Raw genomic sequence first — 24,410 nt, 5'->3', positions numbered from 1 at the left:
CGGCATCACTCTGCTGTCAGTCTTCCGGGTGCCATTTTGCGCACATTGGCCTAGTGCTGGGGAGGGGCAATGTCCCTGGTTTTGCTAGCCTGGGAGGGTAGTAGTGAGTCGGCCCCAGACCCCCTATGCTTCTACTCGTAGAGGTTGAAATGTGGGGGTTCTTGAGCCAGCAAAAATTTCAGGATGCAGGCGGATGGGGGTTCCCTAGTTGGAACTCAGGGACCCACGACCGCTCACGTTGGCTTCTTGGCCACGCCCCCTCCAATCTACCCAACTCCACCCCATTCTATTCCACTTCACCACATTCTACCCTGATTCAATCTACCTCACTCCCCCAATACAATCTACCTCACTCCAATCTACACCACTACAATCTATCCACTCCAGTCTAACCCACTCTAACCCAATCTACTGCACTCTACCCCAGTCTACCCCACTCCAATCTACCCCACCCATCACAATCTACCCCACACCACTCCATTCTACCCCACTTCCCTAATCTACCCCTACCCCACTCCAAACTCCTCCAATCTACCCCATTCCATTCCATTCTACCCTATGATAATCCAGCCAATCTACCCCACTTCACTCCAATCTACCCCAATCCATCCCACTCCACTCTTCCCCAATCAGCCCTGCTCCACTCCAATATACCCCAATATATCCCACTTCATTCTATCCCAACCTGCCCTGATCTACCCTATTCCTATCTATCCCACTCTAATATTCCCAATCTACTCCACTCCAATCTATGCCACTCTCCCTCAATCTACCCCAGTTCAATCTATTCCACTCCAGTGTAACACACTAATCTACCCAACGTCCCAACTCCAGTCTGCCCCACTCCAATATACTTTATCAATTCCACTCCACCTCACTTAAATCTACTGCATCCACCCTACTCCATTCTACCTCACTTTACCCAACTCCACTCTACGCCAATCTACCCACTCCACTCTACCCCAATCTACCTCATTCCACTCTACCCTAATCTACACAACTCCAATCTACCCCAGTCTACCTCACTCCAATTTACCCCACCACATGACACTAACTTTTAACCATGCTGAACAGCAGCCACACCGGTGTACATAATACCTAAAACATTGCCAAAGCCAACAGCTCTTGCATATGCTAGACATTTTGGCTTTGCTAATTCTTGTTGATTTTATGCTGCGGTTATCTTTTGGAGATATATTCTTTTATTATGTGCAGTTTACTGTGTTTTTAAGCCCTTTATTAGGTCAAAGTGTTTTTGTTGTATTTTTTTCAGTGCCATCTTCTGCGATGGAATTCTAGCAACTGTTTGCTATGTTCTATCTTTATTTTTCATTTTTTTCCTTTCACACAGAGCACATCCCCACATAAAATAGTCCCCTTCAGTTCGAGGGACTACTGTGCTTTGTATGCTTTTAGAGACCAAAAATATTTTTGCGTATAGCCGGTTATTAGATTTTTTTAGTTTGATGAGGGCATATTTTCTACTAATTTAGTTTTGCAAAAATCATGACAAAATAGAATATCCAACACCAGACCTATTTGGCTTTGCCAGGGCTTGTTTTCTATAGCGCTACTCTACCACAATCACGTCAGTGCACTTTACTGTGGAACAAACTGGGAGATGAGACAAAATAAACAAATAAACAAACTGCCTTTTTTTCGCCAGTTCAGCATGTGACTGACACTGCCGCAACCCCAACTCCTTTGGTCTTTTAAAGGAGCCGACATGTCAGGATATGGGAAGATTTTCTGAAAGACCTTAACCCTCTGTGGGTCTAGCTGTAGTGGGTTGAGGTACTTCCCTGCCTTGCCAAAGGTTCTTGAAAGGTGCTCCTCGCTGTACAGGCTGGAGTTTACAAGTGGGTTTTTGTATTACTTGGTTTATATTAATAACATGTTTTGCACATAGCTTTTCACAGCCCACTTCTGTCGTTTCTAAACGTTATTTAGCTAATGAATTGATGTGTAAAGTGCTGGCTTGTGCCAGCAGCTGCTTTCTAACACTAATAACTGAAGCTTGGTAGGTCAAGCGGTAGCCGAGAGATCATTTGAAGGCTCCAAAATGTCTCAATGTCAAGTTCCACTTGGTGGATAAGCTCTGGCTGAGTCATTCCCTCTTCCTGGATAGAGGCATCATGGAGGTCGCATCACTGCCTGCCACCTCCCAAGTCTTAGGCACTGTGAGCCCACTTCCTCCATTTTAAACATGTCTATGTTAGCTATAACTTATTGGCAAACCTAATTGGAAGGGATGACTACCTAGCAACCGTGTCCCATCCCAGTCCATGGGCTTGAAAAAAACTGCATATGACCAAACTAGGAAGAAACAGAAAACAACATGCGGAGTACCGTAGTATAGATTAGAGAATCCTGCAATCAGTGCGGATTACCAACTAGGCACAGTAGGCACCGGCCTTTGGGCCCCACTCCTTTTAGGGGCCCCGTAACAACGGATCAAAATAATATTGATTTGATCGTGAAAGAAAATTACAATCAAGCTTTCTTAAATTATTGTCGAAAGATAGAAAAAAATGAATCAGCTCAAAGAAACAAAAACTTTACATTAAAGGCTCTATGGAGAAAATACTGTATTAATGTAATTTACCCATTAACAACTTAAAGTACATAAACCAGACATCAGATTCATATGACTATTTGTCTCTTAAAAGCTTATCTTCTGTCAGCTGTCAGTTTGTAAAAAAACATTGGTGCAAACTACGTACATGTAATGTTTAGTCTTGTGTAATGAAACTGGTTTATTAAAATTGTTGGTTGGTAAAATTAAAAACGAATATGAGATAATGTGCAAGAGGGCTCGAAATTTCATCGGTCTAGGTGCCTCCATAGGGTTTACTCCGGCCCTGCCTGCAATGTCGATTACTGACCAGTGCACTGACTGAGCTGGTGCCGAAACATTCCTTACCATTCAACCCTTTGGACTGCTCTATTCCCAGCAAGCTCCCCCTTACCCATCCGTGATGAGCTGCAAACTGTTGACAATGCTGGGGTCACCGAATGGGTTGGAGAAGCACTGCTCTGTTCGTAAAGCGATTCTGTTCATGTCGCTGGAGGGCACACTGATACCCACATAGACAGGTGCAGTATTCAGAGGCAGAGCTGAAGGCAGTGAGACGTCTCTGGAGGCGCGGCCATTGCTGGAGGGAAAAAAACAACATTCTGTGTTTGGAAGAGGCAAACACATGACTCCTCGTACACTGAGCATTTGAAGGGACTATGCACCAGACCATCACGAGGAACTGGATGAGAGGAGAAGAGATTGGATTTAAAGAGCAGAAGGAGGACTAGCCCACAGATCAGTCAAAACTTAAAGGCGGCCAGACCTGGGGGATCATAGACCGAACCCTGTTTAGGAATGATTCGAGGAAATGCATGCTTGGAGGAAGACAGGCCAGACCCAGGGGAGCTGAAGAGAGGATCCATTAGGATAAACAGGCAAGCCCAGACAGGGATGAACAAATAAGAATGACAGAACCTAGTCCGACGCAGGCTCAGCTCCAGGATTTGTGATCTGGGAGGGCAATGACGAAGCATGGGTGTGCCATAAAGATGAGTGGGATTTTCCAGAGTCTCCCAAGTGTCTGAGAGCTGGGTCTGAGCATGCTTGACAGTCTTGTAAGAATGAGAGCTGCATACCATACCTACTGCCTGGTTCTGTCTACTTTTAATCCTATGGGCTTGATTTCTTCTGCTCTTTCCGCCTCACCCTCCTTTCTGTCTCTCTCAATCCTCACTCCTGACGTCACCCTCCTTTGTTTCTACCCCTATGTTCTCACAATTCCATGAGTACATATTCTGAGGTGGATGACTGGACTTGTAATGTGATTGCTAGTTTCTCAATCACTATTTTGTTGTCAGTGATTTGATCAGGATGTATTTTAAGAGGAACAAAGAGGAAACATACAACTTATTTAAGTGCCTCCCCTAAACAGTGACTGGCATGTTTGTCTTCTCTCACATTCTCCTGTCTCTCACCAGTCTCTCCTATCCCATTACACCTTCTTTACCCATCACCCTGGGGGTACATCAATTATTTCCTCTTTCTTGTTCAACCACTGTCCTTCAGTCTCTTCACAAGCCTTTTCTAGCCTTTCCCCCACCACTTACCATTTGCTCATGACCCTCTCATGTGACCACCTTCCTTTCTAATGATTGCCATCCTTCTCAAGCATCATCCTCTGCCTTCCCCGTTCTATATTTCTCTCCCTCTGCTCACCGTCAGAGCATGCATGCTTACCCATCCCCTACGTGGATGACTCATTTAGCTCAACAGCCTCATGCACCATCCACATTCCTTCTTTAGACTCCTTTTTCATCCTCTTTCACCCACTTTGCACACCATATTCTTCACTTTCGCTACATGATGATGCTCCTCATCACTTAGTCCTCACAAATCAACCCTTTGTGTCATATTTCTTCGCATCCCTTTTAACCACTACTTTAGTCTTGTTTCATCCACCTGTTTCCTTACCATTCGTTTGTCTTATTCTTCCTTTTCCTTTTTTTCTTACTCATAATTTATATTCTCATGCTGTCTTCTAATCAACCTCCTTCACTGATCACTGTACCACATCACCCCTTCCTCTTGTCAAGATTCTAGAATCTTTGATTGTGTTTGTTACCCATTGGAGCCACAGTTCTGAAGGTGGGCTGGGTCTTTCTGGACATCCGATGAAAGTACACCACCGCCTCCACAGCTGTGAGTCAGTCTTGACTACCAGTCTCAGAATTCAAAGAAAAACCTTGGCTAGAGCAGAATATCAAGCTTGTCAAGGCTGACTCTGTGGATCACACAGTAGTTCTGCAGTTGACAAGTGACATTTAACATCCAAGCCCTAGTTGCATTTTCTAGACCATATAGTAAGAACATATAAGCATGTTAAATGTATCAACTAGGAATAAGCCAATTTAACCATGTTTAAAGGGGGAGCACAGGCACTTTACTCAAGCTTAGCAGGGGTAAATTGTACAGATTTCATACTCTCTCACTCTTTTTCAGAAATAGAAGGCTGGGTAGCAAGATTTGAACTTGTGAAGCCACAGATTGTAGGAACATTTTCACAGCAAGTGCATTATCCCAGTATACTATCTTACCGGTTTAGGACCTGAGGAGTTACAGCAGCACTATAATAAGAGCCACTAGAATTATGCACCGAGGCAGGACCAAATTATGCAGCAGGGTTGATTAAGTAATGCAGTGTAATGCAGGGTAGTATTACTCTATTATTTTGTCAAGCTTTTCGTACGTTAACACTGTCTGGAAAAATGTTTCAGCTCATTAGTAACCAGTTTAAAAATACAAGTACAGCAATAAGCAGCTGCAAGGTGACAAATAAACCTTTGTGAAGGGGCATCGACTATGCAGTGACTTGTCACTGTGATTTTAGTAACTTTTGATCCATTTAGTATGGCTTTTTGTTAGAATCTGAAAATTAAGCAGCAGATGATGGCTTGTGTCAAATTTCTCAAATATGTAATTACACATAAAAAGCTACCCCTACAGAATCACATAATTCCAATAGTCCTGACTATAATCCATTTTTGTCTATTCATGTGACAAAATTAGAGACTTTGTTGGGTCAGAATAAATGCACAGTCAACTGTGTCACAAAGTGAGGTGTCTGTTCTTTAAGTTAATTCTAATAATGTTAGCGAGCTCCGTCTTCTGCGAGCACCTCAAGAGATTGAGAGCAGGGGGACAGCAGCTGCGCATGTTGCCAGTGCTGCCACAGAACTGTTGCCTTTGGTTTTCTTTGCATAATGGGCACTTGCACTGCTCATTCCCATTGTCTCTGTTGTATTAGCAAATCTTGACAAGTCTTTTCACGTAAAAAGAGTCAAACCATTGCCATTTTGTAGGGCTACAGGGCCTTAGGTAGAATAAAAAAGTGGGGGGCTCCAAAAGGGGCTTAAACCATGTATTTGTATTAGAAATGTATAAAGCCTTTTAGACCAAAAAACTATCAAAGCACCAGGAGGAAGCCTCATAAAATGGCAGGGGAAACAACTCAATCCGCCAACAGTGAGGGAGTCCATCCCTAGCAACTACTCTAATGTGAAAAGCCATGATTTAACCTCTTTACAAAATGGTAGATGAGAGCTCAAACACCTAATGTGGATAGGAAGGGACTTCCACTGTCTGGCTGCCGCAATAGTGAATGCCCCTGCACCCCCACTTAGCTTTCCTGCACTGTGGCACTACCCCCTTGAACTGTCCTGTAGATCACAAAGTTTGCATAGGGATATACCAATTTAGGGTAGTCCATAGGTAGTGAGATTCCTGCTCATAGAGAGATTTTAGGTCAGAGTGCTGTAAAAAGCACCCTCTTTTTAACAGGTAGCCAACGCAAGGATCTCAGCCCCTCTCTCACAGAACAGAATGTAGGTATGCCCAATACCAAGCGGGCAGCCATATTCTTGATGATTTGAAGCTTTTTAAGAGAACATTGATCCAAACTGAGATACGGGGCATTGCAGTAATCTAAATGAGAATTCGTTAAAACAATGGTAACTGTAATCCTGATATCTTTAGGGAGAAATACAATACTTTCTTCAGGGTACTAATCTACCAAAATCATGAGCTCACAATTCTATTAACCTGAGTATCAAAAGATAAGTTGAACAATACCCCCTGGTTTTTGGCTTCTAGAACCGGGACAGGTAATGCACCAATATTTTCTGGCCGCTAGCGATCATTCCAAATAGAGCTGTCCATTCTGAACAGCTTGATCTCCGTTTTCGCCCCATTCATTTTTAACCAATTCTTTCTCATCCAACTACTGATCTCAGCCATGCACATCCTAAACCGGTCTGCCACTTCTTCCCAGTCATCGAAGATGGACACAATGATCTGGGTATCATCCGCATAGGATGAAACCTAGAAGCCGAACAAGTGTATCAATTTTGCCAGAGAGGCGACATATAGATTAAATAAGGTGGGGCCTAGGGATGAACCTTGTGGAACCCGGCATGGCAACTGGAAGGTGGTGGCTCTAAAACTGCCACAGCTGACTGTAATGGTCCTATCTATTAAAAAGGTCTCCAATAACTTAAGGGCCATGCCTTTCAGGCTGACCTGCCGCAGCCTTTGCACCAATAAGGAAGGAGAAATGGGGTCAAAGACTGCTGACAGGTCTAGGAAGACCAGTATAGCTGCCACCCCGATCGATTTGTTTATGAATAAGATCCGTAGTTGAAATAAGGTCTGATTCAGTGCTATGATATTTATGAAATCCATCTTGTGATGGGTCCAAAGCATTAGTGTCATACAGATAGTGGGACAATTCTTTATTATTATACTTTTCCAAAAGCTTGGCTGGCAGAGGCAGCAGGGAAATGGGGCGCAGATTTTTTAAATCACTAGGATCTGCATCCAGTTTCTTCTGCAGAGGAATAACCACTGTCTTCTTCCAATTCAGAGGATACACTCCAGAATCAAGGACCTCCTCAAATATCCTTTCTAACACCTCTGCTATCAGATCCAGAACTAACTGCAGAATCCTAGATAGACAAGAATGATCTAGAATACCGGAAGTGAGTCCCGCCAGCAGGGTCTTGATCTTATCGGACAACATTGGGAGGAACCTATCTAAACACCTAGAGCTATGTTGGGCTGACAATCCACCTTCCATTCCCTCTGGCGGTTTCAAATCAGCCTCCTCAACATCCTAAATGGAAGCCGCAAACTCCACATAGATCCTCAAGATCTTCTCTATGTAGTTATCATTATGGCTTAAAATGTCAACTAAATTTCTGTGCTTTGCGTAGTGTGCCGCCCGACTGGCATTTTGGTGTCCCTCCAAGTTTTCTTTTATTGCATCCAAATATATAACAAAACAACTGACATACGCATAAAATCAGCCATGAGGATTTTTGGCTTTATCAATGGTTGTCCCTGTGCTCTTTGCAGAGAGGCTAAGAACTGGATCATGATGTATTCTGAATTCTTTTTTGACACAGTGACAAGCACTGTGAGAAGTTCACAGTGCCTTCAGCCTCAACTACAGAGCACTCAATCGTGGCCTGTGATAAACACCTCAAGGCGACTCAGTTCAAAGTAAGTACTATACAGGAGAAGTTTGCTGCACCCAAAAAAAATAAAGAAAAACAACATCCTGGACGTAGCTATCACTCTTATGGGGTGCAAGATGAAGTAAAACATGTGAATTATAAACAGAAACTAAGTCATTCACAAGGGTTACCTTCATGTTTTTACATTTTTTACATGAATTGTTCAGCATTGTCAATGTTTTTACCAGTAAAGTTAAGGACATTAATATTGGGCTCAATAGGGATTAGTTTCAATATCCGTTTTAAATTACCACCGGGTCTGCGAGCCTGGAGAGATCTGGCCCAGTTAAAGCCCTGAAGTGCTATATGCAAGGCCACTGGAATTATGCGATTCTGCGGTTGCAGCGTATTCCACATAGTTATGGATTTGCCACATAAGCCATCATCTTCTGCAGCAATTGTGGATTTTACCAACACAAAATGTTGTTTCTAGCTCAAACAGTTTGAAAGTTACTAAAAAAGCTGCAATGTGTGTTTGCTGCATCGTGGAAGGCCCTTCACAAAGTTTGACTGATCACCTTTCAATTGACTATTGCTGTAGTTCGGTGTAAAATTGGTACTAAAGAGGAAAGTAGCCTTCTCCAAGATAGTGTTAACTTGAAAAAATGTGAAACTAATAAATCAATACTGTCATGAAATGTTCAAAATTACACCATGTAATACATTAAAGTCCAACACATAGTTTAGTCAACCCTGCTGCATAATTTGGTTTTCCGCAACTCTCTAATTGCAGTGGCCCTGGCCACAAATCAGGATTAACAACACAGTAGAGAGAAAATATATAACAAAACGCTACTAAGATATAGATATCATGATTGAATACTAATTTTCACTTTTCTTAAGGATGGCAAAATCCATAACACTGTTTTTGCCAATAAACTCTTTACCTCTCTTAATTACTGCGGGAGCCTACGGTCTCGATATAGTGAGGGTCTCTCGGGTACCCCCTCAGTTTACACATGCACAGAGATAGTGCCATCCCTCGTGACCTTACGCCTGTCTCCGGCACTTAAAGTAGCCCAAGGCATGGGACTATAGATGAAAGTTACAAAATCAGACTTTGATGGCGAACCAGCAGGCCCGTTGAGAAAAAGAACATACGATGGTTTTCTGCTTGTGAATGGGCCTAGGTGGGCCAAAGAGCTATCTTCAGACAGTCTTTTGTGATCATCGTGGGCATTTATGGAACTACAAATAAAAACCTTCAAAACTTTCTGCATCAATTCAGAACTTTTGATTATTTTTTATTTGAGATTTCCGAAATATATAATATATAAAAGAAAATCAGCTCTGCCCTGCAATCTCAGCAAGCTTTGTTTGAATGGGTTTGTGGTCTCCCATTCCAATAGGACATCTGAACTCCGAGATGACACCGATTACTTTAGGACGGGTAGCTTCTGGGACTCTTACCTCTGTTTTCTAGTCACCAAAAAATCTGCAGGTTATGCAGTAAATGATGGATTATGTGGCAAATGCAGCAAATCTATAATTATGCGAAAAATGCCGCTGCCGCACATTCATAATTCCAGTGGCCCTGGACAAACCTATGAAACTAGGCTCTCTGACTGGAACCCGCAGTCAGATTGGACTTGGGCACTTTGAAGAGGGCAGGCTGATCAGAAGCATGCCCGCTCCACTGTGGCAGGCCCATCGATTGAAAGAAGGCAAAGTTGTGGACTTGGGCCTTTTTACCGGTCACTGGCACACCGGACCTCTCTGCCTCACGGACCAGAAATAGGCCCAATAATCACCAGGCGGCACAACGATGCTCCCGCTGTCCCCACACGCACCTGCTCAGGATCATCTGCAGATGCGTCGACACAGCCCGCGTGATGCTGCAGGAGAAGCTCAGGTACAGAGGATTCACCTTCACAATGCCGGAGGATCGCGGGCGCACATGGAGAACGTTGGAATACCTCATGCGAGAGGCGTTCACCTACAAAGGAAGGAGAATGAGAATAAGACTTTCCTCCCCTGCTATGGATTCCCTGCGTGTGCACCATGCAAGGTAACAGTGGGACTATAGGCAGGCCAGCCCAGTGAAAGCTAACATGGGCCTAAAAAGCCCAGGGGTGCCGTCCTATGCCAACAGGGCCAGATCGATGCTAGATTTTCATGATATGTACATAAGACATATTTACTTACGTTAGTTCATCTATATTTAACTAAAGTGTGTAATCGGCGATAATCCTGTAAATCTGGCACAGAAACTGCTGTTTGGGACATATGTTAGAAACCCTTAGACCTTGTGGCTTGTCTTACAGCTTGTGTGCTGCAGTCTCCTCAGAACGAGCGCTTCTTTCCTGTTTCTCCTTCTCCCCTCTCGCCACCACCACTTTCTTTCCTAATCCCTTGACCTCACATTTTCTACCAACACTACCCTGAGACCCGGCCCTGCTACACAGGCACATGGCACCTGCGGTACCCTAAACCTGCTCTAATCCTATGATGTTTCCATGCTGCTCCCATTGTTTGTATGTCACAATGTCCCTGTTTCTGTCCTGTTCCTGTTTCTGTGGTACAGACTTGAAAGCACAGAGAATGAAAACCCCTCCCTCTTTCTCCTGTTAATCCTCCTGGAGAAGTGCGGTTTAGGCATCTAGGAGACTAGTAAAGGCTGGATCTTACCGAAATCTCATTCCCGCACCATCGCTCCTGGAGCAGAACTGGGACTGTGATCACAGACTTGTGGTCCAGGACGCCTTGGTTCAGTGTGGTGCAGCCGCTGGTGTCATTTCTCAGGGTCATTGAGGAGCTGTCATAACCCAAGCTCTCAAGCAGGCACCTGCTGATAGAGATGTTCATCCAGACCCCCCGGCACTGGACCACGGGCTGGAGATCATAGCGATCTAGAGCAGACACAGACATTAGGTCAGACGTTTTCCGAGTAACCTTTATTATCTTTCACTCCCTTGTTCCCAACTGTATGTGATTGCATCTACTGGCAGTGAGGAAGCAAAGACTGCTTCTCTAAAATGACCAGTGTAATTTTAAAACAATTCTGTAGCCATCCAAGTACTAGGGTCACTGTGCTTGCAAGCTCAATCACTCAGACATGCAACCCAGCACAAAGTTCCTGTCAGGGAGAACATAGGGTTTGTCCTTTTTGTTTTGTCACTTTTTGATCAGCACATGTTGGCTTTTCACGGTCTCTCCATCCAGTCAGCCAGGAAGGCTCTTTCCTTTGAAAAGCCTTAAAATATATTTCATATTATAAATTGTTAATTCATCACTCCTTCCTTCATTCTGAAGGTTAAAACAGAATTGATTTCCATAAAAAGCCTTCCTGGCTGACAAATTCCAGATGCCTTTACAACTCTACAAGTTTTACTCGGAAAGGACAAAGCCCTTAAAGTCCTCTGACCATCTGTTCATCCCATATTATGGCCTTGCTAAAGGAGATGTTCAGGATCACAAAAGAGGTGCTGCAGGTTTCACCAAAGCAAAAACAGCATCTGTGGTCTTTCATGGACACGTCCTTATGGCAAACATTTGCAGGGCATTGCTCTCTGAATACATTTATCAAACAATATGTTCCTGCTAATGTCTGGTTGACGTATGTTGTATTCTCCCTTCTCAATATAAATGGATGTGAAGTTAAGTTCCCAACCAATTGGCAAGGAGGACATCAGAGTATGGTAGTTTGCCACCTGGGTGGTTCCGCTAGTCTTTTTTCTTGATCTCCTGTGCTCAGAACACTCTGCCAGTCATCCATTCTATCATCATATGTTGTGCTATACCATTGCACATCAGAAAAAACATGTAGGTAGTGGGGATGGCGGTTGGTGATGCAGAAGTAAGGGATGGAACTCACTAATATTCCAGGTGCTCATTCATGAAGGAATCCAAAATTATTTTAAAGTCAAACTTTTGCAAACCCTCTATCATCATATATTGGCAAAGAGTAACCTAATAGCAGATTATTACATGTTAATTTACCAGCAGAATGTCAGAACCTCTTTCAGCATCACACTCGGCTAACATTATAATCTCAAATATTCACCTAATATCATGTTTTCTCAGATTAATCCAACATCAGAGTTTCACAGTCTGGGTTTAGGTCAGAATGCCACAGGCTGATTGAGATTATTCTTCATTTCACATTAGCTGGTATTTGTGGCTGATATCAGTCACAGCACCAAAGAGGGCCCCTCATCTCACATAGCACCCTTGGCTTTTGCTAGGACCAGAGAGGGTTTGAAAGCCAACATTCTCAGTGGAGGAACGAGAGATCACTCCACCACAGAAACTTGTTTTTTGCAATTGGGATTTCTGAGATCTGACCCCCAAGTGCCAGGTTTTATCAAGTGGCTCCAGCAGGGCCTGAGCACCAACACAGCAGATACTAGCAGCTGTCATCACAAGGTACTGGTCCCCCATCTATTAGCAGGTATTACCAGTTGACGCCAAAATGGGCCTGACCCCCAACATTCCATGCATGGCTGCGGACTTACCTAAGAGGTGATACCTGGTCCAGTTGCAGGTGCATTGAGTTGTGCCATTGAGGTCTGTACACGTCTCATCATCTAAACATTCCGGGGAGCAGGCTGGTTCCACTGCAAGATAGAAAGGACTGCAGATTCAGTAGACAGCTTTACCCAAAAGAGACAAGCAACTCCAAAATCAAAAGATGGTTTTACAAAGAGAAAAGTAACACCTGAATTAAGAGACGGCTTTACTCAGAAAAAAGAAAGCAGGAAAACTTCTAAACAAATATCTCCACCAGTAGGCAAAAAGGATGAAACACCACGAAGCAGAAATTGTGTCACTGGAAAAAAAGAGAAAACAATTGGTTCAAGAGACAGTTTCACTTAAAAAATAAGAGACAAAGTAAATCCCCTGGAAGAGGACCTTATGTCCATTAACAGAAAGTAGAGACCTCAGGTTAAGATAGCTACAGCTCTGCTGGAAGAGAGGAGAAACATAGGGTTGAAAAACGAGGTAGCAAATACTTCTTTACTGGGTTGAAGGGAAATGCAGCACCAAGAAGCAGTGGGGGCATGGCAGATCAGAGCGGGACAGATGTAGTAAAAAAAAACAAAGACTGTAAGATGAAGCCCTAGGCTGCACCAATAGATACGAAACGCAATACCAGAAGGAAAGCCAATGTATAGTGGGATTCTCAGGTGAGGTTCAGTGACTGAAGAATGAGGAAAGGAATGAAGCTCAGCATAACTAAAAGAGCACCTCCTTTAATTAACATAAATAAAGGTTGTGTGTAGAGCTAAAAAGAAGCCTTGCGAAGCAAGGTGGTCTCCTCTTCACAGTCTGCTCAGAGGGATTTCTCGTGACTATCCTGGTCTAACACCCATATGGCAACACAACACCAGGACTCGGTGACCAGATCTGAAATTGTTAGGGAGTTCAAATGTCATATTTTCACATCGTAAGAGAACAAAGGGTGAGCTGAAGATAATGCAGAGGATACTGTGTGGCAGCAGGCTTGCCTTATGTACTGTTAATGGCTGTGTATCTCAAGAGTGCAAAAAACAAGAATGGAAGAGTAATACAATACAAGCTGTTGGCACAGGAATGCCCCATGCATGGTTCTGCAGAAGTGCACTGAGTAACTCAACTGTAGATTTACACAGGGCACTTGATTTTATTGAGGCCAGCACCCACGCCAGGATTGCACTATGGTCTAGATAATGTGAAAAAAATATGAGGCCAAGAGCACGTCTCTATACTCTAGACCGAAGTACAAAGCATGTCTGTAGAGTACATGGATCTACTGTCCGAGGACATACCAAAGGAACATTGGTGGCAGTACTCCATTTTCCGATCTATACTACAGAACTGACACTTTCTTTTCTTGAAAAATGGGATGCCTGCCAAACTCATTCAGATACATTTCTGTACCATGATGAGCCCCGACTCTGCGCTGACACCCTTAAGTCACTGATGTGTGTACATGCAGATATATGGTGCCTGGTCGTGCAACTCTGTGTTAAATTAAAGTGTGTGACTGCGAGACCCGTGGGATCCTTTTTGGATTACTTCTAGTTAAATATGACACAAGATGAAGGCTGAGGGACAGTCTTCCCACACTTGCAAAGTGTACTGCTGGTATTCCTGAGCTTGAGGTTACGTATCAGGCACTGCGATGTAGGAGGGTGGAGGCACGGTTGCTACATATATGTAACAGTGCCCTTTTTAGCAGAGGCCTGTCGATTGTCTCTTCTAAGCACTGCCATTTGGCTTGATGGAATGTGTGAGGAGTTGGAAAAGATGGCTTTTTTGTTGTGCTAAAGGAATCATCCAAACAGGGCCTGCCCCTTTATTCCTCCCATATGTGTTACTCCCAAAGGCTGTTGTTTGCCAGGTGTGAGTGTGTGTGCTTTCAATGCTCCAGTTTCAGACACCCCTTGTCACAACCTGCTGTGGAAACCATCACCTGAAACAAAGACTGCATCTACTCTGCAGAGGAGAGATACAATAAGAGAGGAAATCACTTTGGACTGATTCTAGGATCGTGACATTGGAATCAACATTCCCTGTCTGCAATACGACTATAAGAGTGGGACTAAAACTTCACGACTTGATTCCAAATGTTTTACTCACTGAAAAGGTAGTACTCCACAGAGAACAAGAGGAACTGCTGAGATTGACGTCTGGTGTCTCTGACAGCCAGTCTTCAAAAGGAGAGAGGACCTCGCCTAGAAGTATACAAAGAACTGCTGGAGAAAGTGCTGGGATATCTCAGTACCAAAGCCTGCCTGGGCTGCTGAGAAAGGGGAGCAGAAGCAATCCCATGCAGCAAGGGATTGTCCAGATGTGCCCAGCGACTGTAGTCCAGTGGAGGGACCGCCTAGGAGACTACTATGGAAACGATGCAAGGACCAACCTGAGTGCTGTAGGGGATCTCCCTGTATCTCTGATTGTTGCTGAATCACCAGTGGCACTCAGCCTAAGGAGAAAGTGTGGAACAATGCACAAGCTGACCTAAGTGCTGGAGTGCTTCTCCCTGCCTCCCTAATCACGGTTTCATCCACAAGAGGTGTACCGTCCCTACTAAGGAGAGAGAGAGAGAATATGAATCTGATCGTTTCTGCAGCCTCCAAACTCTGCGCCCAACACCCCTCAATGTGTACATATAGCTCATCCGGGTACAAAGATGGGAGTTAAGAACAGTAAATCTATAGTTACAGAGTTGGACTGGGGCAGGAAATAGGCCAGGGCGAAAAAATAATAGTGGCCCCAATAGTGATTCAGATAGTTATAAAGGTGACCCACGTTTAGAAATGCGGACAGTTTTGAGCTTGTAACGACTTGTTGCATGAGTGTTTTGTATGGTTTGGAAGACTGCCTGGATTTATGCTTGCTGCAGACAGTGTTTGTTTTAAGACCAGGAAAATCATCAGTTAAAACTGGCCCACCAGGTCATAAAACAGGCCCACCAACAACAAGAAAACCAGCCTACACTCTCCTGTCTGACCAGCCTTTCGGTCACTGCCTGATTGCCCTATAGGTCGGACACTGTTTAAGTACGTATACACCAACCTTCACAATATTTTAATAGTCGATATTTTGTCTACAATTTTTTAGTAGCACAATATTTAAAGCTTGATATTCTGATACAATACTACACGGGCTAGATATTATAATTGGGTTGCATTTCAGATTTAGCCAATGTTAATGTTTGAATTGGGGTGAGTAATTATAGGTATATTATGCATTTTGAAACTCCATCTTTTGTTTCTGTAACTTTTTTCTGCCACTACAATGAAGTGTGCTTTTGAGTTTTTAACCAAATGGCAGGTATACTGTTCACACTGACAAAACTTACCTGAGCAGCAATCTTGGGCTGGGTCCCAGAAAAGCCCAGCAGGACAGCAGGCACTGGAGTTGAGGACACATGGAGCGGTCTCGTTTGGGACGCAGACAGTGCTGCTGTTGCTACACCTGCAGCCATCGTTAAGGGTGCAGCTTCCGGCGCACAGAGCATCACCACACCAGGGATACAGTGCGTTGCCACCTGAGGAAACAGAAGGATCCGTAGTCAGTTGTTCTCATAGCACTAGTAACAAATCTTAGGGAGTGCCTAGCTAAAGGTAATACACTTTTACCGATCCAGTGTTCCCATGTGCTGCCTATTATTACGTGGGCTCACGTTTTTAAAAAGTTTTGTTCAGGAAGTATTATGTGGGGGGAATTTTTAAAAGTTGGGTTTTCGGTTGAGGGCATGATACGTACAAAAATATTGTGAAACAAGTGTGACCTGACAAAAATATGGGGCCTGATTACAACTTTGGAGGAGGTGTTAATCCGTCCCAAAAGTGACGGTAAAGTGACGGATATACCACCAGCCGTATTACGAGTCCATTATATCCTATGGAACTCGTAATATGGCTGGTGGTATATCCGTCACATTTGGGACGGATTAACACCTCCAAAGTTGTAATCAGGCCCATAGTGCCCTAAATATCCTGAACAAAAATACCGCTCTGTTGGAGTTAAAACTACAACATCTACATCCAGTAGGAAAATAACTTGGTAAGTGCTATTCAGACCACCATATTTATGTCAGTCAATATTTTTGTCAAGGATATGTTGACATACAACATGGGTGAGGCATTCTTAATCTTTTCAATGAAGGAAGATACTTTCACCAATCTTGTTTTTATCAAAAGGTGGCAGTGTTGTTTTTTTATAGTTCACATGATGAGGGGAGGCAAGAATGTGTTTGAAGTCGCGCCACCACTCCACAGAGGATTAGAAATTAATATCTAATCATGGTCCAAGGGAAGCTGCCATTCAGTGGCCCACAGTTGTTTATCCTTATTGCTCCGTGTCCAGGAAGGGTGAAGTTACCGATTCCATAAGGGGTTTTCTTGTTGTTTGTCATGGTTAGGTTTGGGGATGTTTACTGATCAATGGTAAACTGAGATGGTCACCTTTGCGGAGGACCATGTACCAGGGGCGGCTCCTCCATAAGGGCGGAGAAGCGGCGCCACCCTACCAGCAGCGACAGCTGCAAAACTTTTCCACAAAGACGATGATAAACTTTGTTTATTATCGCTTTTGTGGAAAAGGGGAGGGGCCACGGGGTGACGAGCAATGAGGGAGAGTGCTCAGCACTCCCCCTCAGAGCGCATGTATGTTTGGCCAGCCGTCTAAGGCCGGCCAAACACACATGCGCACAGGGCTCTCTCCAACCCAGCAACATGGCTGCTGGGCTGCAGAGAGCTGCACAGGCTCCCAGTCTGCCTGGGAGTATCCTGGCTGGGTGCTCCCAGCCAATCCCGACGCTGCTCTGAGCAGCGCCCGGATTGGCGCATGGCAGGCTGGGAACCTGTGCCTGCAGGAGGAGATGAGGAGCAGACTGGTTCTTGCGGCGGTGGCCCAGGTAAGTTTTTTTTTTAATTGAATCCTCCCCTCGCCCCGCACGCCGCCCCTTCACCTTTGCACAAGCCGTGACTGTCATATACCACCATTGTTAAAACTTCCTTTGATTGTAACTGCATTTAATGCTGTGGTTACCACACAACTGGTACACCGCTATGGTGGCTTCAGAAATAAATGGACACACATACTTTTGAAGAACTGTTCACGAGAGGAAATTAGTTCCCGTTCAATCCCGGACACTGGACTAGTATTTGTTTCTGCCACCATTTACATTCTTCATAGGGGTCTGGTGTAGCTTTATGATGTGACTAATGCTGACCTTGACAGATTACTGACCTTGATCTGTTCCAGTGCTTAATTTGTAAATAAAAATGTGCCGGTGGCCAAAGCCCTCCTCTTAAACACGCGGCTGCTGCAATTAAATGTGCAAACACGGAATACTGAGGCAGATAATCCTGAAGCCATTGCAGGCCTCTTTAATCCATATACAGTCACTCCCTGCCCCTTCAGCTCACTCTTGCAGATTTTTGCTCTCTATAATGTGACGCTTTTTTGTTTTTCTTTTCCTCCGTCTTTCCAGTATGAGTCTTTTGCTCGCAGAAAATGCTTGAGGCAGAAAAATAAGTGCCGTCCCTCAAAAATAAGTGCAAGTGCCCGCGCCCGAAACCACCGGCTCAAATTAAGCACTGATCTGTTCTGACTCTATTTTTGGACTTATTAAAACAATTGAAGAAGTGCTTAACACGTCTCCATTGCTCTTAGCAACAAACCAGCATTGGCAAAGCTAAATGATTTGCCCTTGACAAGCCTGTGCGTATTCATTTTAGCCACTTTATGCAAGAGACATTAAAATTATTAATTACATTTTAACTGACCAACGAACGGAAAACAAGAGCGAAAGCAATGTTGCTCACTAAGTAGCTGGATATGTGAAAACTATATCTAAAATGGTGCAGTGATAAGAAAAGTTTTCTTTCCCTGCAACCATTTCTTAAAAGGGTTATTGATTGTCTTAACATAACCGGATGAAATGGCCGCTTTTCATCATTAATCGTTTTATTGTAAGGTAATAATCTATTCTACTTTACCTTAAGATAATTATTGGTTTACTTTTAAGAATCAAATAGAACTTGGCATTGACATCCTGGTGTAATGCTTATTATTTTTCACTTTTTGTATCGCAAGTAGGTGCCAAAAAAAAAAGAAGAAAATCAAAAACAGGCCGCCACTTAAATGTGGCCATCATATGCTTGCAATAAAAATATTACATTTTAAAAACATTTACTGATTCTGCTGCTTCGCTGGTGATGTTGTTTTAACAACAAGCCTTTAGTTCTGTCTTGAATTTTACTATTATTTTTTGATGATGACAAGAAAAAAATCACCAGCCAATCAGGCACGAAAACTACAGGCACCTATAATGATACAATGTCACAGTAGCACTTTATAACACCAACTTTATAAAATGCAAAAATGAGACTGAAAATAAATCCCCATCTAACTTGGCAGCTGAAGTGCAGGTAAAATAAACAGCCGCCTTTTAAAATATCTTGTAAAGAATAAAATTAAGAAGCAGACTTTGAAAGAGCTTTGTCACTGAAGAGAAAGGAATCATCTTTAAACGGGAGTGAACAATGTGCAAAAGCTTTGTGCAGTCACTCACAGTGAGACCATCCGCAGCTACGTGGATCTACAAATCCACTCACCAGAACTAACCCAAGGACACCAACTTCATCACGAGTCTGGGGCCTGCTGAGGGCACCCCGGAGTCTCTCCCTCTACTGCTCTGACTTTAAGGGAGCCCAAGCATAACCACCTCCAGCCCAAGAGCGTCCCTTCTCACCTTCTAGGCGTAGGCGAGCACCCTGTTACCCTGTTCGTTGTGATTCCAGCGCCGTTTGAACCTTGCATTGAGCACTTACTGTGACAGTGCTGAAGGAAGTCAAGGTTGGTACCAAACCCTAGTTCACCAGTCCAGTTCTAACTGGTAAATTAGTGGGACTGGTCTCGTGCATCCACCTACCAGCTGAAACTGCTGAACGCGCTGTGCACTGTTGAGATATAGGAGTGTGAAGGTTGGTAGCTCCGGTAGCAACCGTTTTGTTTAAGCTTCTCTTGGCACTAGTAGCAACAGTTTATACTACTTGAAAAACATGTGTGGGAATTACTAGTACCCCTTCCAACCACATTCAACGACCCAATCACTGAATCATCTGTGTGTCCCATTAAACAGGACATTTCATTTTTAGAGAGCTATTCCCTGGACACCCCAAGACCCAAATGAGATGTTCCGTTCATCTTAGGGTGACTGGAATTTCGTACATCTTTGCCGATTGCAAGCAACTTGATTCTAACCCTCAAAGTAGTTCAGCTTTGCACCCAGGGTTGATAGAAATCTAAGACAAAGTTCTGATGTATCATAGTCAACGTGATACCATGTAGCAGTCGGTCCAGCAATGTTCTCCACTTGACTGGAACCAAAATAAATTACTCGGAGGCTCCAAGAATTACTAGAATTAAATCAGGACTCCCAAACCTTTCCCTGTAGTCCTTTTGCATTGGAGTCACTGAATCGTGTATGGTTACACCATAGTAAGTTCATCAGTGGCCTCATTAGAATGTAAAAAGTAATGCTTACTGACTTGGATTTTTTGAGCATATGCACATCAAATCGATAATTCACTTTTGGAACTTCTACATTTATTTTTAGCTAGTCAAAATATCACACTTTATTCCAATCTCACAAGACATACCTCTTACCTCCCCCATCTTCCATGGTTTCAACTTTCTCAAAATTTACAGTGGAGAAAAATTGGAGGAAAAAAACTCAAGATGCAGAACTTACCAAAGCAGGCGGCCGCACCTGGAGAAAAGAGAGAGAGGTCAGAGGTCAGAGCTCAAGGGGCAGATCACAAAATATTTTTGATTGAAGCTGGTTATTCATGCCCTTGGTGGTAAGTTAAGACATTGCGTTCCCCAGATACCTTGCACCACTGTATTATGGAAACAAGATTCTGGATATAGCAATAAGTGATGAGAATGTTTGTGCACATTTGTTGTGGTGATGTGTTTTGCTTATTTTTGTACTACTGTGGTTTTTTGAGGCATTATTGCAATGCAATTGTGCTATGCTGTAATGCTGTTGTCTTCAGTTTTTACTATTTTCTTGTCATGTGCCTTGTGATAATTTAATTGTGTATGATACTGTGTTATGTTGTGTTACTGGCTTTATTAATATCAACAAACAGTTCCATATTTCCAGCCATAGCAGCACATTCATTGAAAAATTCAGTTACAAGTAACTACTTACCATTTCCCACTTTCTGAGGTAGTAAGATAGCACTACTCCAGCTCTACAACTACTTAAGATACCAGTAAGACCATAAGTGTGGCAGACACCGAGTCTTAATTTAGTACTACCAGTGCTCGCATTATGTGATGCAGCATGAAGCCTTATAGCTAAGGTTCTCCAGCTCTTATATAAAGCACCGTTTTTACACCTGCGGTTTGTGACACACACACTGGGGCTTGGGGGCAAGGAATGGAGCAGGGTAGCTTCCACTACTCATTCCTGGGTGGGGCAGATTGTGAAGATATCTGCTTTCCTCTTCCTGGAGAGTTCGAACACAGCTCCCTTTCACAGACATGTACAGGCCTGAGACACTAGAGACAATCTGAAAAGCCTTAATACATAGAAAGACAGTTTAAGGAGCTTGCCACACATGGACAGCGGGAAACAGGAAAGAACTTAAACCGACAGGGTGAAGAGCTTAGAGCAGAGTGAGTAGCTTGAGACACATGGACAATGTGAGGAGCTTTGGTCACGTTGACAAGGCAAGGAGCTTCAGACACACGGACAGGGTGAGGAGCTTCAGACCATAGGACAGGGTGAGGAGCTTCAGACCAGTTGACAGGATAAGGAGCTTGAAACTTTAGACACATGGACAGGGTGAGGAGCTTGGAACTATATATATGCATTGACAGGGTGAAGAGCTTCAGATGTGAATAGGGTGAGGAGCTTCAGACACATGGACAGGGTGAGGAGCTTCAGACATACAGACAGGGTGAGGAGCTTGGATCTTTAGACACGGACAGGGTGAGGAGCTTCAAACATATGAATAGGGTGAGGCGCTTCAGACACATGGATAGGGTGAGGAGCTTGGATTTTTAGACACATGGACAGGGTGAGGAGCTTCAAACATATGAATAGGGTGAGGAGCTTCAGACACACGGACAGGGTGAGGCGCTTGGAGCTTTAGAGACATGGACAGGGTGAGGAGGTATAGACACATGGACAAGGTGAGGAGCTCTCGGACAGGGCGAGGACCTTCAGACACATGGACAGGGTGAGGACTTTCAGACACATGGATGGGGAGGAGCTTCAGACACCTGGACAAGTGAGGATCCCCGCTCACACGGACAGGATGAGGAGCCTGGAGCTTATAGACTATATTAGGAGCTTCAGACACATGGACAGGGTGAGGAGCTTCAGACACATGGACAGGGTGAGGAGCTTCAGACACACGGACAAGGTGAGGAGCTTGGTCCTTTAGACACATGGACAGGGTGAGGAGGTATAGACACATGGACAAGGTGAGGAGCTCTCAGACAGGGTGAGGACCTTCAGACACATGGACAGGGTGAGGACTTTCAGACACATGGATGGGGGAGGAGCTTCAGACACATGGATGGGGGAGGAGCTTCAGACACCTGGACAAGTGAGGATCTCCGCTCACACGGACAGGATGAGGAGCCTGGAGCTTATAGACTATATTAGGAGTTTCAGACACATGGACAGGGTGAGGAGCTCACAACACATGGACAGGGTGAGGAGCTTCAGATGAATGGATAGGGTGAGGAGCTTCAGACCAGTTGATAGGATGAGTAGCTTTAGACACATGGACAGGGTGAGGAGCTTGGAACTATATATGCATGGGCAGGGTGAAGAGCTTCAGATATGAATAGGATGAGGAGCTTCAGACACATGGACAGGGAGAGGACTTTCAGACCCATGGATGGGGAGGAGCTTCAGACACCTGGACAAGTGAGGATCCCCGCTCATACGGACAGGATGAGGAGCCTGGAGCTTATAGACTATATTAGGAGTTTCAGACACATGGACAGGGTGAAGAGCTTCAGACACATAGGTAGAATTTTGGATTTGGTGCATATGATTAATTAGCCTTAGAATCTTAGTTAGGCATGAGGAGCTTATGACTCAGTGTGAGGCGCTTGCAGCACATGGAGAGAGTGTGAGGTGCTTGGGGATCATGGACGCTGTGAGTGTCTTGGAGCACACAACATGAAAGGATAAGGAAAATAAAAGTGGCCCCCATTAGCGAATTATAAAGTGGCCCAAGTTTGAAAATTGAGGCAGTTCTGAAGACACTCTTTTTAAGTTTTGGAAGGAATGGGAGACTTCATGGCGCTTGCTGCAAGCAATGTTGGTTTTAATATTAGGTTAGTGGATCCACTATAAAAACGGGCCGCGCAGTATTGAACAGCATCACAAACTGCCAACATACATACTGACCCACTAGACCAGCCCTTCAGGCACTGCCTTTTTGCCCATTAGGCAGGCTGGTGCTTTCAGAGCTTGATACACGCAAGAGAATTAGGAGCATGGAGGCCCTGGTGAGAGAGGGGGAGCTCGAGGCCACAGCAGTGCTTAATTTGTGCTTGTTGTTTCCGGTGCTGAGTACCGGCACTTATTTTTGAGGGCTTATTCTTCTGCCTCAAGCATTTGCTGGGAGCAAAAGACACATATGTGAAAGACGGAGGAAGCAAAAAACGAAAAAGCGTCACAAAGGGAGAAAGTAGAAAGCTGCAAGACTGAGCTGAAGGGGGTGGCTGTAAATGGATTAAGGAGGCCCGAGATGGCTTCAGGATTAGGCTGCCTCAGTATTCTCTGCTCGCACAAACTGCAGCAGCAGCGAGTTTACGAGGAGGCTTTGGGCACCGGCACCTTTTTCTTTACAAATTAAGCACTGGGCCACAGTGAATGCCAGCGCAAGGGATTGTGACAAATGGACAGATAGAAAGCTAGACTAGGGGTACAAGGATAATCTGCGTGGAGCGAGTTTGGGTCACGCTGACAGCGCGACGGTCATTGGAGGTCCTGAATCAATAGTGTGGAGTAGTTTGGTGATTATGGGTCGATGGTGCGAGACGCTTCGGTAATGTTGACAGTGCACTGTTGCTAGGAACACAGGGACAGACGGTGTGAAGTAGCTTCCAAGGCCACTATATACGTCTCCCTCCAGACTTGTTTATCTGTTCTCTGAGCACCTAATCACAGGAGCCTAAAAATGTCTCAGTGTCCGTCCCCAACTCTCACCTCTTGCGTTACTTCTTCTTTGCTAGTCACCCCGCTCGCTGTCTCACCATAGATGCCCCTCGCGCGCATAAACGCTGTACTGTCAGTTCGGTCGGCATAAAATCGAAATTGATGTCAGCGCTTTGAAGCAGACCAGGCATCCACGCATAAACACTATTCAACTAGTAATGTACAACTAAACATTACAACGCCTCACCTGCTCCTCCGAGGAGTGCAGCCAGCAGTATTCCCAGCAGAGGATTCATGGAGATCTTCTCGCATTCCAAGTTCTGGAATAGTGGTAGGCACTGGCGCGAAAGATCTAGGGGGTTTAACCCACGCACCTTTGCCTAAAGTCCTCTCAGGCTCACCATGGGCTTCTCCGAGTGAGCGTCTCTTGTTGTCTGACGCCCTTCGCCGACCGTGCACCTGTTTTGTGAGATTCCTGGACCTCACCGGTGACAGCTCCACCTACCGGTTCTACAGGCCCAATAGCTCACGGGACCTCCCATACATAGCTCCTCTTCCCTATAGCGTGTTTATATTACATTTCAGCGTACTCCTAATTATTCGTTTTCACTCACTTTATCTGTATTTGATGTCTAGTTTTTGTTCTTTACAAAACTGACAAGACAACGCGGCTTATTTTTTATTTATAGAA

General features: G+C 44.3%; 1 protein-coding gene across 1 annotated transcript in view; it reads right to left on the bottom strand.

Annotated features, from left to right (window-relative positions):
- LOC138284764 (uromodulin-like) overlaps window positions 1–24,150 on the bottom strand; it is a 47,462-nt gene extending 23,312 nt beyond the window's left edge. Inside the window, exons 1-7 of the mRNA XM_069223903.1 lie at window positions 23,967–24,150; window positions 20,279–20,296; window positions 15,875–16,063; window positions 12,543–12,644; window positions 10,717–10,937; window positions 9,879–10,024; window positions 2,970–3,155 (exon numbers count right to left, since the gene is read on the bottom strand). Of these exons, the coding sequence (XP_069080004.1) occupies window positions 2,970–3,155; window positions 9,879–10,024; window positions 10,717–10,937; window positions 12,543–12,644; window positions 15,875–16,063; window positions 20,279–20,296; window positions 23,967–24,015 (911 nt within the window). The 5' untranslated portion in view covers window positions 24,016–24,150. The remainder of the gene's footprint in view (window positions 1–2,969; window positions 3,156–9,878; window positions 10,025–10,716; window positions 10,938–12,542; window positions 12,645–15,874; window positions 16,064–20,278; window positions 20,297–23,966) is intronic.
- Between the last annotated feature and the right edge of the window lie 260 nt (window positions 24,151–24,410).

The sequence above is a fragment of the Pleurodeles waltl genome, chromosome 3_1, assembly GCF_031143425.1.
Source record: "Pleurodeles waltl isolate 20211129_DDA chromosome 3_1, aPleWal1.hap1.20221129, whole genome shotgun sequence".
NCBI lineage: Eukaryota > Metazoa > Chordata > Amphibia > Caudata > Salamandridae > Pleurodeles > Pleurodeles waltl.
This window is presented reverse-complemented; position numbering and strand designations above follow the sequence as displayed.